The sequence below is a fragment of the Salvelinus sp. IW2-2015 genome, linkage group LG3 (genome assembly GCF_002910315.2).
Source record: "Salvelinus sp. IW2-2015 linkage group LG3, ASM291031v2, whole genome shotgun sequence".
Lineage (NCBI taxonomy): Eukaryota > Metazoa > Chordata > Actinopteri > Salmoniformes > Salmonidae > Salvelinus > Salvelinus sp. IW2-2015.
This window is the reverse complement of record NC_036840.1, coordinates 29,474,526-29,491,146: the sequence shown is the minus strand read 5'-3', so window position 1 is coordinate 29,491,146 and position 16,621 is coordinate 29,474,526. Positions and strand designations below refer to the sequence as shown.

Genomic DNA, 16,621 nt, shown 5'->3' with positions numbered 1-16,621 from the left:
TTTCCTGTCTGGAGTGAAACTGAGCACTTCTCTGAATGAAACAAAGTAACTAAGACAAGTTGGACATTTTCTTGAATCYTCAACAAAAATCTTCTAGACATTTTGGTTGGTGTAACTAATCCCTCCAATTTTAGAACAATGTTAGTTGGCCATCGTTTGAAATTCAAATCCTCGGAAGACTTTGATTGGCTTAAGTCAAGCTCCTTTGTGCTTCTAGGGAAAGTATTTGGCGACCCTGTTGTGGAATGCATCCAGTTCTCCAGCGTGGTTCTCTCTGGGTTCAGGCTGCTGAATGCATGTCTGTGAAGAAAGGATGAGTGCTGCATTCCCAGCATTTGCATTCCAACTGATACTGCATGCCAAAGTAATCCAAGAGGAAATGACAAATGCGTTGACACAACCAGCTCTGTCAGAAAAGACTTGTGCAACATCAACCCTGGTGCGTTGATAACCTTTGCACCCTTTCATCCGCATAGTGGGCTAATTTCAGGTGTGTCGTGTGAAGAAGTATATATGCGCAGCTGCATGTGTGTGAGGCTCAACCTGTTCATGTTTCACCCTATATTAGCACGGCCTCTGTTGAACCATATTCTTGGTGTACAGCAACAGTAGAGCTCATATTTCTTCGAGAGGCTTGTTGAGTGTCATTTGGATCCTTCCCAGCAGGCACCTGGGCTTGACTATGTGGCCCAGCGCACACCCTAGAGTCCACCTCCACCAAGGAGTGTGGGATTGATGTCAGGAAGAGACAGGGATTTCCTCGTAGTGCATGAAAAGCAGTGTAATTTGACGACACAGTCAAGAGCACTAATTGCACGGTTCGTGGCAGGGAATCATGGGGGACGGCCTGGTATGCATCCAGTTTCCTGAAGACTTAACCTGCAGTGAATGCCATTGGGCCATGTTTTTAGAATGGAGTAGCTTACTCAGAATAGTTTGACTTGAGACTTGATGTAAAATACGTTTATATTAGAATGTAAAACATATGAACAAGACAAGTGCTGTGACAATACCAGTATCGCAATTTTTTTCCATGTCAAAAATGAAAACATGAATGAGACCCAACACTTTGGTCCTTTAAAAACCTGCTGTATGTAAATATTTTGCTATAGCATGGAAAATAAATACATGTGACTCTGGATGACAACATGTTCGTTTCCCACATTAGGGCTGTTTTCCTTAAGAAGTTAAATCCACTTTATTTCCCTTGCCAAGATACCAATGAGTATCACGGTACTGGTATCGTCCCAGCCCTAGCAAAGACAAGTACTTTATAGGCCTACAGATGCACACACCACATTCTCTTACCTCTATATTTGATATTGTCTTTTCAATTTGAGTGAGCCGAATTTCAAATTGCTGTGGAATCTGAAGGTAGAATCCTTTCTGTCGTTGGTTTGATTCGTTTAGCTGTTCCTACATGAAAAAGCGAAGTTGGCGGGCCGGCAGCCTTTTGAAGTGCTTGTGGAACTAGTACTCGGTACTACGCTGTCATGCATGRCCGGTGGCTAGAAAGGTTTGTTTTGCTATTCAGGCAAGCATTTGGGTTAAAGCAACGCTCCCCGTGTTTTTTCCTTTGCTGTTGTGTGATGCTTGGAGAAGATAACGAAATCCCAAAGGCCATTCACTGACTGGCGATTGAGTGTTCACAGCCAGGCAGCTCACGGTCTCTCATTACGCACTCAGACCTGTTGAGCATTTGGTTTGCCAGACCATACTTGGGTCTCAAGTTGATTTCAAGGCTAGGCTATACATTTTGTCTTATGTATGTGCGTCTGAATTTCCGTATAAGGACATGGGCCTTCCTGTTTGTCTATCTGGAAGGCCCCAGTTCTTGGTTTCTATTCATTTGGCTGTCAGCCCAGTATTTGGATGTTGGCGCCGTGTATACCATGCACCTAAAGGAGTTGTAAGGTGACCYTTTTCTATACCTTCTTATACCGTGGCTTACTGGAATTGAAAGGGGATATTTTCAGCTTATAACTATGGGAGAGTGACACAGCATAGTCGGTGTTTGAATGACAAGTGTCTTTTTTCAGCTCTGCCCTAACAAAAGTTCATTCTTTCAAAGACGAGGCCTTTGTCTTCCAAATGGGAGACAGTGTTCAGGCCTTAATTTTGTGGAAGGCGCTTCCAGGTCATAACTTAATTAAGCAATAATCAATCGCAAATTTCATATAGTGTCCTTATGGTCTCCAACGCTACATTTGACCCTTATGTCTGTATCKGTTACTTTTGATGAATGTTCATAGTTTTCCCGTTCACTAAGCTCACATTGATATCCCTTTCATAAAGACGTTTTTCCTCCGACTTTATCCTACCGCCAACTTTACCATACCGCCAACTTTTTTCCGCTTTTTCCTTATATCTGAAAGGTATTACCAGTATCAAAGCCAAAACGATAATTGGGTAAACTTCTGCTTACGGCTTGGTATGATACGTATTCGTAATGCTGAGGCGGCAGTGGCACGCACTACTCTCTTAAACTCTTAATGGTTGCTAAGCAGCACCCGTTAACCATCCTCCTGCCATTTTCTAAACTTTGCGAGGCACGCCACTTCTCCCATCTCTCCGCATAGCCCACCACTAAGCATGCACTGTTTCCTTAACCACAKCTGGATGGATCCATATCACTGAATGACGGAAATATTGGAATAAAGTAGACTTAATGCAATTGAAGGCCTGCATCAAATTGTTGCTTACTGAAACTGCCAAAGTCATCCAATCGTTGTAATTCATTCTAAGCAATAGCCTACGTGTGTGGTCAATGCCACCGCGATACTTTGAGACAAGCGTGGGGTACATGTCTTGATAAATCAATCAGTCAGCTTTTTGTTTTCACTGAATGTTAGCTTAGTTGAGGCGAGTGCTGCTCACGATCATCTTGTCTAGTTGACTCATTTATTACAACCTTTTGCCAGCATGTTATGTAGTTTAACAAGTGGATTATTATTTAAATTTTTTTGCTCTTCACTCGCAGTGGCTTAGTAGCCTAGGCCTACTCCCAACCAAAAGCCTGTGACTTCACTGACTTGTCTCAGTCAATGTGACTCTGTTTCACTGAATCCCCATCTGTACAGGCTGTTTAGTTAATTGGTTTCTGTCTGGGCAAATAAGTGGAGGTGGTATAGCTCGTCTATTTGTTGGCTCGTCTATCACTGATCAGAAACATTTAGCGTGCAATKATGTAGCCCAAATCAAGTGTGGGCTTCTTATTTTGCTCGATTGCAGGCTTCTTATTTCACTCGATTGCCTATAGGCAACTCCWWAAGCCAGCGGAGGTTGTGAAATATGAACACGAGACTTGCATGTTTTTGAAAATAGGATTGCTATTCTTTTCTATCGATATCATGGTGACGATGCTCTCAATGTAAGAGCCTGTCCCTGCTCACTAACAAAGTGGAGTGAGGGTAGGAAAGAGATGACATGTGGATCAAAAAAGCTTGGGCTCTGTTTCAAAATATATTTCAACACTTTATTCCACACGTTCCCGTGACACAAGTTCAATTTTTTTTAAATATTATTTTATATTCTTACTACAAAATGTGTGTTGGCTGTGTTCAGGGTAGGTGTGTCTTGTCTGTTTTAATGAACAAAATAATGAACAATTGATTTCATTCATTTGGACGTAACAAACTCAATATGCCATTCTATTCTTTTGAAAATACATTTTTATTAGTCTTATGTTTCTTAGGACCTGCCTAGACSAAGTAATAATGGATTTGTTTTTGACAGTGTATATTCAATTGATTTATTAAAATAGACGCCCACCCACATCTGATCACTGCTACTACCACTCAATGCCGGCATGTACACTGGAGGTGTAACAAGGCATATGCAGGTAAGAATGTGGTAAAAATGTGCCTGTTTGTAAGGGGGTCATTGCCTGAAAATATATATATATATTTTTTTGATGCAGTCAAACTTCTACCCCTGTGTTTCTAAAGGGTTATGTCTCAAGTGTTGAGAGAGCACCAGTTGACTTTGATTGCCTACTGCCTTTGAGGGGGTTGTATAGTGGTTGGCTTTTTTTCTCAATCCCTGGTTAACTTTGTGCTAATAACCTGAGGCTGGAGCAATTCAAAGGCTGGATTTTCTCATGCAAAAAGAGTGCAAACTTAGCTTCAAGACTGAGAGGCCCCTTCTGGGAAAGAATAACTGTAATATAGATTGTGTTTTTGTCTTTGTGTTTTTGTCTACAAGAGCATGCAAAGAACAGAATTATCACAATGGAGTTGGTTGGGTTTGACGGCACAGTTTGTGTGATCATAGACTAACATTCATGTGATTTTTCAGTCCCTAGTACATTAGTGCATATTACATGAGATTTGTCTGGATCCCACTGCTCTTTTGTTCCTGGCTCTTGCTCAAGGCGGTTTTATCTTTGTGTCAAGATAAGGGTGGTTCCCCTCCTCTGCCCCTGAGCCCTGAGGAATTTACCAGTGCAGACGCTCAGGAAGCTAGTAGTCAAATGTGAGACAGAGACAACCTACAGGTGGTGCTGATATCAGATGCTAAGTACGCTTCTAGTGACACCCCGAATGCAGACGCTCCGAACGCAGACGTGTAGACGCTCCGAATGCAGACGTGTAGACGCTCCGAATGCAGGCGTGTAGGCGCTCCGAATGCAGACGTGTAGACGCTCCGAATGCAGGCGTGTAGGCGCTCCGAATGCAGGCGTCTAGGTGCTCCGAATGCAGACCTGTAGACGCTCCGAATGCAGACGTGTAGACGCTCCCAGATGTGTAGAAGCTCCCAGACGCGTAGACGCTCCCAGAGGCAAACGTAAACTGAGAAGCAGACACTTGCCTCTAGGCACTTGCACTCTGCAGATCAAACACATTGTCAATTGGTCAAAGGTGTCTAGACTGCCAAAAGATTGTCCACCTTTCCTGGATATGGTTCTTCAGTGCTTGATTRGTCTARCTATTGAGAATCAATACATGGTGTWGTAGCTGGCTACATTCACTTTTGAAATTGTATTTTTATTTATTTATTTAACCTCTATTTAACTAGGCATGTCAGGCTGAAATGGCCCAGTCTATAGGCCTACTTCTTTGCCGTGCTTCACATCTATTCTACAGCTTTCCATCTATTCTTTACAACATCTATTCTACAGCTTTACAACATGTATTCTTTACATCTATTCTACAGCTTTACAACATCTATTCTTTACATCTCTTCTACAGCTTTACATCTATTCTACAGCTTTACAACATATATTCTTTACAACATCTCTTCTACAGCTTTACAACACCTATTCTTTACAACATATATTCTTCGTTGTAGGCTCCTATATGTATCTACAATGCAGAACCCTTATCCCAATGAATATGTGAATGGTATGAGTGCTCAGACGGCAGAACTATAAACACGCATTGTTCAGAGGTCGTAGTTTATGGTAAACTATATATACAGGTTTCTTTGCAGTCGTGCAAGCTAAGCAGTTCCCCTCGCACTGAGGTCACACACCAGTCAGGATGAGGAGGAGGGAGGGAGGGTGGAATGAAGGAAGGAGGGACACATGGAGGGAGAGGAGGAGAGGGAGGGAGGAAGAGAGAGGGGGAAGGGAGAACAGAGCTCATGACTCTCAGGAGAAGCCTCTTACACAGATTTATTTTGACAGTTGGAGAGTCACAAGGTTGGAAGTGCATATTTATCCAGACYGACTTGAATAATTCCTAAGAGTGTGTGTGTTTTGTAATATAGCTGTTATGTCTTTAATTCTGAATACAATTATGCGGTTTTCAATGGAAGTAGCAGGGATATTTGTGGAGAAACAAAGCTGCAATTGGAGATGCATGTGCCTACACGTCACTCAGGTCCTGAGATAGAAAATATATTGAACTTGTTATGAACATATCAAATCCAATTTTATTGGTCACGTACACATTTAGCAGATGTTATTGCGGGTGTAGCGAAATGCTTGTGGCTGTATGTAATAACGCAAACGTTCTGGGTTAATAATGTAAGAAATAACATACACAAAAAACATACTGCAGAGTTGCTTAGGAGCTAGAAGCAGTGTTACCATGTCTGTTGGTGCCATCTTCCTGGCAGCAGAGAGTTTCCCCCCCCCAAAAAAATATGTAGATAAACATAATTCATTCAAAGCATTAATTGCTTTCATCTTTGTGKTCATTATCATCTGTAAAAAAGCCATTGATGTACTTTACTTAGTATTCACACTGGAATATAAYTCATCCCTCCCTGAACCTTACAATAAAGCATCATAGGCTATATAAATCTGGGTCAGACCAGTTATTCCTCAATGATTTTCTCGACCCAAGATCTTTGTGTGAATCCCCTGTGGCTCTGCCTAAATCATCAGTATGTGTCGAGAGCAGTGATAGACTTTGCAGTCTCGTTCCTCACCAAGCCCCGACATCTGGAGTTTCAGCACGCAGGGAAGAATGCACGGGCCACGGGGCCAGTCGTGAAACACAGGAACGGTTTGTGTTTCCTCTCTGAGGGGTTGGGAGCAGGGAAGASAAAATATCGATAGTCTTCACCAYCCAACCCTGTAATAAAGCTAGCKCTCAACGCCCGTAATGACTCCAATCTGGCCGGGGGTTGTCGGTACTGTTTGTGTGTGACCCACCACATCCCCTCCCGAAAGTCCAAAAATAGGATGACCACTACACAAGCTGTTGGGTCTTCCCACAACACAAGCCAGTTGGGTCTTCCCACAACACAAGCCAGTTGGGTCTTCCCACAGGAGTAAACATCACTATTCAATTACTGAGCCTTCGGGGGGAGAGGGTGCGAATTGGGGTGTCTAGCACAGGGTGAGTAGAGGTTTGAAAAAAGGGCAAGAATTTGTACTTTGGGGTTAAAATTGGCCAGCTCTTTGCTTATGTTATGCGATATCTAACACTTCAAATGTATGCTCTTCTGACACAGGACATTTTCTCTGCCGATGTTTGATACTTTTGGCTGAAGCCTCCAGTAAAAAAAGAATAATTAAAGCTTTGGTCATGTGATTGCACTAGTCTTGACATTTGAAACTAGAATTTCAACGACATGTTTTCTGTGAGGCCTCTCCRGTTTTCAACCGTTGAATGAAGAGACTTTTGGTGCATTTATAAATTGAGGCACAATCTGATCTGAATAGATCTGTTGAATGATGGAGGTGTTATCAAATGGTGGACTGCTTTTTGAGTGGAGCTCAGTTGCCTGAGCTACCAAAATTTGGCACTCACAATGTTGATAACCTCATAGCATCTTCTGAGGGCTTTTTTCAATTTCATAAGGGGTCAAAAAGTAKAATACTTGCTATTTTATCTGATTGAATAGATTCTTGAGGTAACTCATTAAGGACGTGATGTATCTTACTATCTAGAGATCCGATTTATCTCAGACAAATAAAGCATACTTTCATTGAGTCGTCGTTGCCCTGACCTGGACCAGTCTGAACCTAGATTCAGCAATACCAGTGACTTGTGGATCTAGCCCCTATGAAACGATAATACCTGGTTGCCAACGAATCTATCACTATTGAAGTTTGAGACCAAACACCTGAACTGCCGGTGTCTACGATCAAGCCTATAACGTTACATCAAATGACTTCATGTAGCACTCTGGAAACAATCTCAAAGTGAGTCACCGCATTTTTGGATCCGATTATTACACCTTTAAACATCAAAGCGGAAGAGGGGTTGACGGAAAGTATGCAACAGACATTATCGCATTTCGCCTACCTGGATGAATTGTGCACTGCAGAGACACATGCTACCAATTTAGCATCATGGAAGTACATGGTGGGCAGAAGAAAGTTGTTTTCCCGTCTTCCTGGCGCTAGAGAACATTCCATGAATGAAGGGTTGAGAGACAATGGGATTACTAGAGCTTGGCTTTCTTTCAGTGTTGATGGAATTAAACATGTCCATAGTGGACTCCTCCTTGTTGGYTAATGAGCTAGTTGTAGTATGTGAAATGTAGTTTAGTTGAAATTCTACTAATACTGCTTACTGCTGAAAGCTGCTGTACATTTGTAGTTCAAATGTTGTCTTTTGTGGTGTCTTATTGATGTGGACACCTTTAGTGGTTGATACATCTCTTCTTTTTTCTTCACAGGATTTTAAGCAACAACAAAATTCAGGAATTGAGYAATGGATCCTTCATCGGGCTGTCAACTTTGGAAAGATTGTGAGTCTTATTATTTTTCATAATGTTCTCATGTTTCCCACAAGCTCTGGCCATGACAGAATCAACAATGAGTGTCGTTTATGCCTTTCATCCCCGTTTCCCCGTATATGCATTTAAATTGTGGCCACCACAGAAAAAAAGGAATAACACTGCAATGTGCCAATCGATATCAACAATCATGTTTTGCTCTTCACATGCTCTTTGACGAGACACACATTCACTGCACATCTATTGCGAGTGACAACCAGTCAGTACRGAAATCCTGCATGACAATCCAGTAGATTTAGAAGAATCAGGGGCCTTATGAAATGCACGTTGACTTCATGCCAACAGAACATCCAGGTCACACAAAACCAGGAGGCATCCAGCACTTAGCCTAGGTTAATAATACCAGTCAGTAGTTGAGGACTGGAGGGATTGCACTAGAGAGGGTTAAAAATAGGTATGGCCTCCAGGGTTAACTATTGTCGGACAATGGGATGCTCTTAGTAGGACAGTACTTCCCGGAATGTGCCGGCTTCTTTTCAGTGAGTCTTAAACAAACCCCATCACTCTTACCAGATATACCATATTATAAACAGGGTGGTTCAATCCCTGAGTGCTGATTTGCTGAAAGCCGTGGTATATTTAAGCAATAAAGCACACAGGCACTATTGGGGCGAGTGACTCTGAATTTACAATGGCTAGCCCCAAGTCGTTATTTTTTCTTGTGCGTTTTGCTATTTCGCTATTCGCCTCATGACCCCTGCATGTTTTTTTAAATACGAACTTTCTTTACCCAACCGTGGGACAGACTATGTTTGTTCTCGCACTCGGGACTCTGACTCCTTATTGGTTACACGGTCTTTTGGCCTCCCATCCTATTCTAACCAACTCTCGTCGGCTTTGTATTCATGTTACCTGATGAAATTGCTGTACAATATGATCTTGTTGCCATCTGATGCACATTCAGATGTCATAAATCAGCACTGCAGAGCTCTCCCTGTCCTATGCCGTGCCTTGATTGTAATACTGTTGATGATARCTGGAAATGTRCATGTACACCCTGGCCCATCTACAGTTGCTAGCCCCAATTCTGACTTGGTATCTGCTTTTCTGATTTCTGCTCTTTTAAAAGCCTGGGTTTTCTGCACGTTAACACTAGAAGCTTATTACCAAAAATGTATCAATTGAAAMTGTTGGTTCACAGCTCCAATCCAGATGTGTTGGTCATTACTGAGACATGGTTAAGGAAGAGTGTTTTGAATACTGATGTTAACCTTTCTGGTTATAACCTTTTTCGGCAAGACAGATCTTCCAAAGGTGGTGGATTGGCAATCTTTACCAAGGAACACCTACAGTGCTCAGTTGTCTCCAAGTCTGTCCCCAAACAATTTGATTGTTTGGGGACTTTAATGAGCCTTCCTTCCTTCATGACCTGGCCTCTGTAAATTGGTACAGAATCAGCTTGATCCCCTCTGTTGAYGATGCTTTGACCTTCTTTTTTGAATATTTTCAGTGGTATTGTTACAAACACACCCCCATAAAGAAAATGAGAATTAAAAACAGGTTCAGCCCCTGGTTCGACTGTGATCTGGCAGAGTTACTCCYCCTCAAGAATTGCATTTGGCGAAAGGCTCGCCACACGCATACTCAGGCTGACTGGCTRTCGTTCAGGCAAATGAGAAATAAGTGCACTCAGGCTATCCGGAATGCCAAAGTTAGTTACTTTAAGGAGCAGTTCTCTCTCTGTGGGTCTAATCCCAAGAAGTTCTGGAAAACAGTTAAAGACCTGGAGAATAAACCCTCCTCCTCACAGCTGCCCATGTCCCTTAAAGTTGATGATGTGGTTGTTACTGACAAGAAGCACATGGCTGGYCTCTTTAATCACCACTTCATTAAGTCAGGATTCATATTTGACTGAGCCATGCCTCCTTGCCCYTCCAACATTTCCTCATCTCCCATCCCTTCTAATGTGACTATCCCCGATGCTTCTCCCTCTTTTCTCCCTGCCCCGCAACAAAGTTTCTCCCTGCAGGCAGTCACTGAGTCCGAGGGGTTAAAGGAGCTCCCGAAACTTGACCCCAAAAAAKCATCTGGGTCAGATTGTTTWGACCCTTWCTTCTTTAAGGTTGCTGCCCCTATCATCTCTGACCTTTTTTAACCTGTCTCTCCTTTCTGGGGAGGTTTCCATTGCTTGGAAGGCAGCCACGGTTTGTTATTTATTTAAAGGGGAGATCAAGCTGCTCCTAATTGTTATAGGCCCATTTCTATTTTGTCTGTTTTTATCAAAAGTGTTGGAAAAACTTGTCAATAATCAACTGACTAGCTTTCTTGATGTCTATAGTATTCTCTCTGGTATGCAATCTGGTTTCCGCTCAAGTTATTGATGTGTCATTGCAACCTTAAAATTCCTCAATGACGTCACCATTGCCCTTGATTCTAAGCAATGTTGTGCTGCTATTTTTATTGACGTTGCCAAAGCTTTTGATACGGTTGACCATTCCATTCTTGTGGGCCTGCTAAGGAAAATTGGTGTCTCCGAGGGGTCTTTGGCCTGGTTTGCTAACTACTTCTCTCAAAGAGTGCAGTGTATAAAGTCAGAAAATCTGTTGTCTCAGCCTCTGCCTGTCACCAAGGCAGTACCCCAAGGCTCAATCCTAGGCCCCACACTCTTCGCAATTTACATCAACAACAGCTCAGGCAGTAGGAAGCTCTCTCATCCATTTATATGCAGATGWTACAGTCTTACACTCAGCTGGCCCCTCCCCAGAATTTGTGTTAAATGCTCTACAACAAAGCTTTCTTAGTGTCCAACAAGCTTTCTCTACCCTTAACCTTGTTCTGAACACCTCCAAAACAWAGTTCATGTGGTTTGGTAAGAAGAATYCCCCTCTCCCCACAGGTGTGYTTTACTACCTCTGAGGGTTTAGAGCTTGAGGTAGTCACCTCATACAAGTACTTGGGAATATGGCTAGACGGTACACTGTCCTTCTCTCAGCACATATCAAAGCTGCAGGCTAAAGTTAAGTCTAGACTTGGTTTCCACCCTGATTCAGATGACCATCCTACCCATGCTAGATTAGAGACATCATTTATAGATCGGCAGGTAAGGGTACTTTCGAGCGACTAGATGTTCTTTACCATTCGGCCATCAGATTTGTGACCAATGCTCCTTATAGGACACATCACTGCACTGTACACTCCTCTGTAAACTGGTCATCTCTGTCTACCCGTCGCAAGATCCACTGGTTGATGATTATTTATAAAACCCTCTTAGGCCTCACTCCCCCCTATCTGAGATATCTACTGCAGCCCTCCTCCTCCACATACAACACCCGTTCTGCCAGTCACATTCTGTTAAAGGTCCCGAAGAACACACATTCCTTGGTGCGAGGTCCCTCGTCTTTTCAGTTCGCTGCAGRTAACGACGGGAACGAGCTGCAACAAACACTATAACTGGACAGTTTTATCCCAGTCTCTTCATTCAAAGACTCAATCATGGACACTCTTACTGACAGTTGTGGCTGCTTTGCGTGATGTATTGTTGTCTCTACTTTGCCCTTTGTGRTGTTGTCTCTGTCCAATAATGTTTGTACCATGTTTTGTGCTGCTACCGTGTTGTCTTGCTACCATGCTGTGTTGTCATGTGTGCTGCCTTGCTCTGTTGTTGTCTTAGGTCTCTCTTTATGTAGTGTTGTCTCTCTTGTCGTGATGTGTGTRTTGTCCTATATTATATTATTATATTAAACATTTTTATTTTTAATCCCAGCCCCCGTCCCTGCAGGAGGCCTTTTGCCTTTTGGTAGGCCGTCATTGTAAATAAGAATTTGTTCTTAACTGACTTACCTACTTGATATAAAATAAATACAAATAAAAATAAAAATAAGGCACGAGGGTGTGTGGTGTATGGCCAATTGCTTAAGTATTCACCCCCTTGGCATTTTTCCTATTTTGCTGCCTTACAACCTGGAATTAAAATTGATTTTTGGGGGGTTTGTATCATTTGATTTACACAACATGCTTACCACTTTGAAGATGCAAAATATTTTTTCTTGTGACACAAACAAGACATAAGACAAAAAAAAACAGAAAACTTGAGCCTGCATAACTRTTKACCCCRCCAAAGTCAATACTTTGTAGAGCCACCTTTTYRAGCAATCACAGCTGCAAGTCTATTGGAGTATGTCTCTAAAAGCTTGGCACATCTAGCCACTGGGATTTTTGCCCATTCTTCAAGGCTAAACTGCTCCAACTCCTTCAAGTTGGATGGGTTAGCTGGTGTACAGCAACATTTAAGTCATACCACAGATTCTCAATTGGATTGAGGTCTGGGCTTTACTAGGCCATTCCAAGACATTTAAATGTTTCCCCTTAAACCATTCAAGTGTTGCTTTAGCAGTATGCTTAGGGTCATTGTCCTGCTGGAAGGGGAACCTCCATCCCATGGCTTTTTTCTGGCCACTCTTCRGTAAAGCCCAGCTCTGTGGAGTGTARGGCTTAAAGTGGTCCTATGGACASATACTCCAATCTCTGCTGTGGAGCTTTGCAGCTCCTTCAGTGTTATCTTTGGTCTCTGTTGCCTCTTTTTCACTTCACCAATTTGYGCTATTTTGTGTATTTTCATTACATGAAATCCAAATAAAAATCTATTGAAATTACAGGTTGTAATGCAACAAAATAGGAAAAACGCCAAGGGGGATGAATACTTTTGCAAGGCACAGTACCTCGACTAAGGGCTGTTCTTAGCACAATGCAACGCGGAGTGCCTAGATACACCCCTTAGCCGTGGTATATTGGCCATATATCACAAACCTCCGAGGTGCCTCATTGCTGTAATAAACTGGTTACCAACGTAATTACAGCAGTATAATTGTTTTGTCATACCCCTGTTATACAGTCTGATATACCACAGCTGTCAGCCAATCAGCATTCAGGGCTCAAACCACCCGGTCTTAAACCACGGGTATGACAAAACATTCATTTGTACTGTTCTAATTATATTTGAACCAGTTTATAATAGCAATATCACCTCTGGGGTTTGTGGTATATGACCAATATGCCACAGCTAAGGGCTGTATCCAGGCACTCCGCTTTGCGTCACGCTTAAGAACAGCCCTTAGCCGTGGTATATTGGCAATATACCACACCCCCTCGTGGCCTTATTGCGTAAGTTAATCTTGTGGACGTGCTATGTTAGACGCATGTCCTTTATTTATTATAGACTTGGTCCTTGTTCTATATTGCAGTTATGATACAGAATCCAATCCGAGCTTGTTCCACACACCAGGAATTTCTTAGTGTTTCTTTTCAGAAGTCAGATGTATWTCTAGTGATTCTAATGGGAGTAAAAATGATTCCGTGAGCTATTCTTATACCTGTTAGRGAGGTAGTATTTAGCTTAGTTGAAAGTATACCTATTGCTTTGAGCTAGAGAGAGTTAGGAGAGCAAAAGAAAGATGAGTCAGAAAGTAAGAGTGAAGGCTAGAGAGGAGCAATGCAGAGAGGGGAGAGTAGGCCTGCTCTACTTTCTCTGCCTCCCTGTCAATAGGCAGCAAAGACATTTATTGAGGRGGTGTGCTCTGTCAATATTGAGTGTGCTTCGGAACGATGGCGTGAGCCTGCCGAAATTCATCGTTCCTGCCACAACGCAAAGCGTCTGTCTTTGGAGTTTGGAATCTCACCGCCCGTGTTTCCCCCGAGATTCCGAGGAAATGCTCTCGGCTCGTGTGTTGTGGACCTCTGGTGATTTATCGCTTTGGAATGGCTTCATGCAGATAAAATAACCAGACCATTAATAGCTTTTACCCAAGGCTACAGTAACAGATGACTGCATCAACGGGGAATTTTAAGGGCATATTTTCCATCAAATTTTTCCAGGTCTTGTTAAAAGGGTCAGGAATCTGCCCGTGGGAGGTACTTGAAACCTTTTTTGGCCGCAGTCAGTCATCTGGTATTGGTTCGGAAACCATAGCCAAGCGGTTGAAGGTTGGGTAGAACTAACGCATCCCCTAATGTTGGGTCAGAGTGATTTAAAGTTTGAGAGTTTTACCTAGAATGTACCTAGAGTTTTACCTAGGCATAGATCTGCTTCAGAATATCACTGCACTGCAATGAGTGCACGTCATACTCCGTGGTTCTTTGAGTAATGCTTGGACTAGCCACATGCCTGATCTCACCTGACTCCCTTTCCGTATTAATAAGACATCCGCTCCCAAATTGTTTATGGGTTTGGGGAGAGCTTCCCTCCTGGTTTTTKTAAGTGGGTCAGATGCTAGAATTTCYGAGTGGAAGGCCGTAAGATAAACTGGGGGCTTTTTCTGACGCTAAGTGTAAGGGCCTTTGATCCTCCAACGCCGAGGAAGTCTTTTAGTGCTCTTTACTTCGTCTTAATGCATAGTATACGGCCAGTCGCTGTGGCTGGCGAGTTCATTCTCTGTGTGAAAGAACCGTATAGCCAGTGGCACATTTACCTTAGAAAGCAGCTCCCATTGTGCTCCCCCCCCCACCCCCCCCACCCATCCAGTGAGGCTCTTGGCTTTGTCATTCTAATGAAGCCAAGCCAAGGCTAGAGGTGTCGGCAGAGGGATTCACACACAATGCCAGCCCGGCCTCATGCTGTAGTATCCCGCTTTTCTGCCTTCCAGCTCCCTCCCTCCTCATCCCCTCTCCCTCCCTCCTCTCTCCTCCGACTACAAAAAATTATTCTGTGCCCTGGTCTGTTTGCATGCAGTGATGCGCTTGCCCCCCCGTCCACCTTACTCCGCGCACCCTCCCTCCTTTCTCAGACCACAGCCCTCAAAAAGGGGGTTTCTCCTCTGCTTAGGTCTGTCTATCTGTCTGTGTGCATTGGTGCGTTTTGGGTTTCAGCTTTGTTGTGTGGCAGGCAGGGGGGGAATTGATTAGCCCTCTTCAGCCATGGCCGTGAAATCGCAGGGTACTGTGGCAACAACAGTGTTTTGTGAGGGCCAAAGGTGCCCTGGCATGAGATGAGGTCCACTGAGTCCACATTATCACCATCCTACACGGTAATATGAACCCAAGCTAGCCACTGRCGCACAGTAATTKTCTCCCAAAGCTGACACGGAGTCAAGACAGAGGGAATGGTTATTATTACAAATGAAGCAGGGATAATKTCTTGTTATTTGGAAGCACTGGAGAGGTTTTGAGTTTCAAAAGGAACCATTACTATGGGGAATGACAGTATATGAGGAAAGCTAGTCTTTTATGCATGTAAGATAACTGTAAGATTGTGTAACTGTAGGTTATCAACATTGCATAAGATAACAAGTTTCAAGTTGTATTAGTCTTATGTACGGGATATGCATGTTATACATCGTCCCATGTTGACTCCAATGCTTCCCACAGTTGTGTCAAGTTGGCTGGTAGTGGATCTCTACTCCAAATAGCTTGTTCCATTTCATCCKACAGATGCTCAATTGTATTGAGATCTGGTGACTGGGCAGGCAACTGCAGTAAGATCAATTCACTGTCATGTTCGTGGAACCATACCTGAACAATCTTAGCCATGTGGCATGGTGTGCTATCCTGTTGAAAAACATGTATTTGCAGATGGATAAACTGCTGTCATGAAGAGGTCCCCCTTGATTGACAATGTTCAGATATCCTGTGGCATTCAAACGTTGCTCCACTTTTATCAAGGGGCCCAATGTGTGAGAACCCACCCCACACCATCACACCACCACCATCTGTCTGCAATGTTGACACGCGGCGTGATGGATGCATGTGGTTTTCTCCATGCCCTACTCCTCCTATCAGCAGGAACCGGGATTCAACAGACCAGGCAATGTTTTTTGAATTCTTCAGTGTCCGGTGTTTTCGTTCCTTAGTCCACTGCAAATGCAGTTTCTTGTTTTTTTGCTGAAAGAAGTGGAACTCTGTAAGGTTGTCGGCTGCCATAGCCCATTCATGTCAAGCTACGATGAGTTGTGCATTATTTTTGGGGTATTTGGGCACTAAAGTTCTACTGGAGTGTCAGTTGACTAACTGTTGCTCTGCACAATTTGTGTCAGCCWCCTTTGTCCTCTATCAATCAATTACCTGTTTTCAACCACTGGCCTGCCATTGGCTGGATGTCCTTTGGGTTTTGGACCATTCATGATACACACGGGAAACTGTTGAGTGTGAAAAACCCAGAAGATTTGCAGTTCGACACCTGGCACCTACTACCATATGTTCAAAGGCGCTTACAGCTTTTGTCTTGCCAATCCATTCACCCCCTGAATGGCACACATACACAATCCTTGTCTCAGTTGTCTGAAGGCTTAAAAATATTTATTTAACCTGTCTCCTCCCATTCATCTACACCAGTGGGTGCCAAACTTTTTATAGTTCTGTACCCCTTCAAACATTCAACCTCCAGCTGCGTACCCCTTCTAGCACCAGGATCAGCGCGCACTCAAATGTATTTTTTTGCCATCATTGTAAGCCTGCCACACACACACACACACACACACACACACACACACACACA

At 43.2% G+C, this 16,621-nt stretch overlaps 1 protein-coding gene across 1 annotated transcript in view; it reads left to right on the top strand.

Moving 5' to 3' along the window:
- LOC111980759 (adhesion G protein-coupled receptor A3) overlaps positions 1–16,621 on the top strand; it is a 69,050-nt gene that overhangs the window by 7,504 nt on the left and 44,925 nt on the right. The window contains exon 2 of the mRNA XM_070435841.1: positions 8,077–8,148. Within this exon, the coding sequence (XP_070291942.1) occupies positions 8,077–8,148 (72 nt within the window). The remainder of the gene's footprint in view (positions 1–8,076; positions 8,149–16,621) is intronic.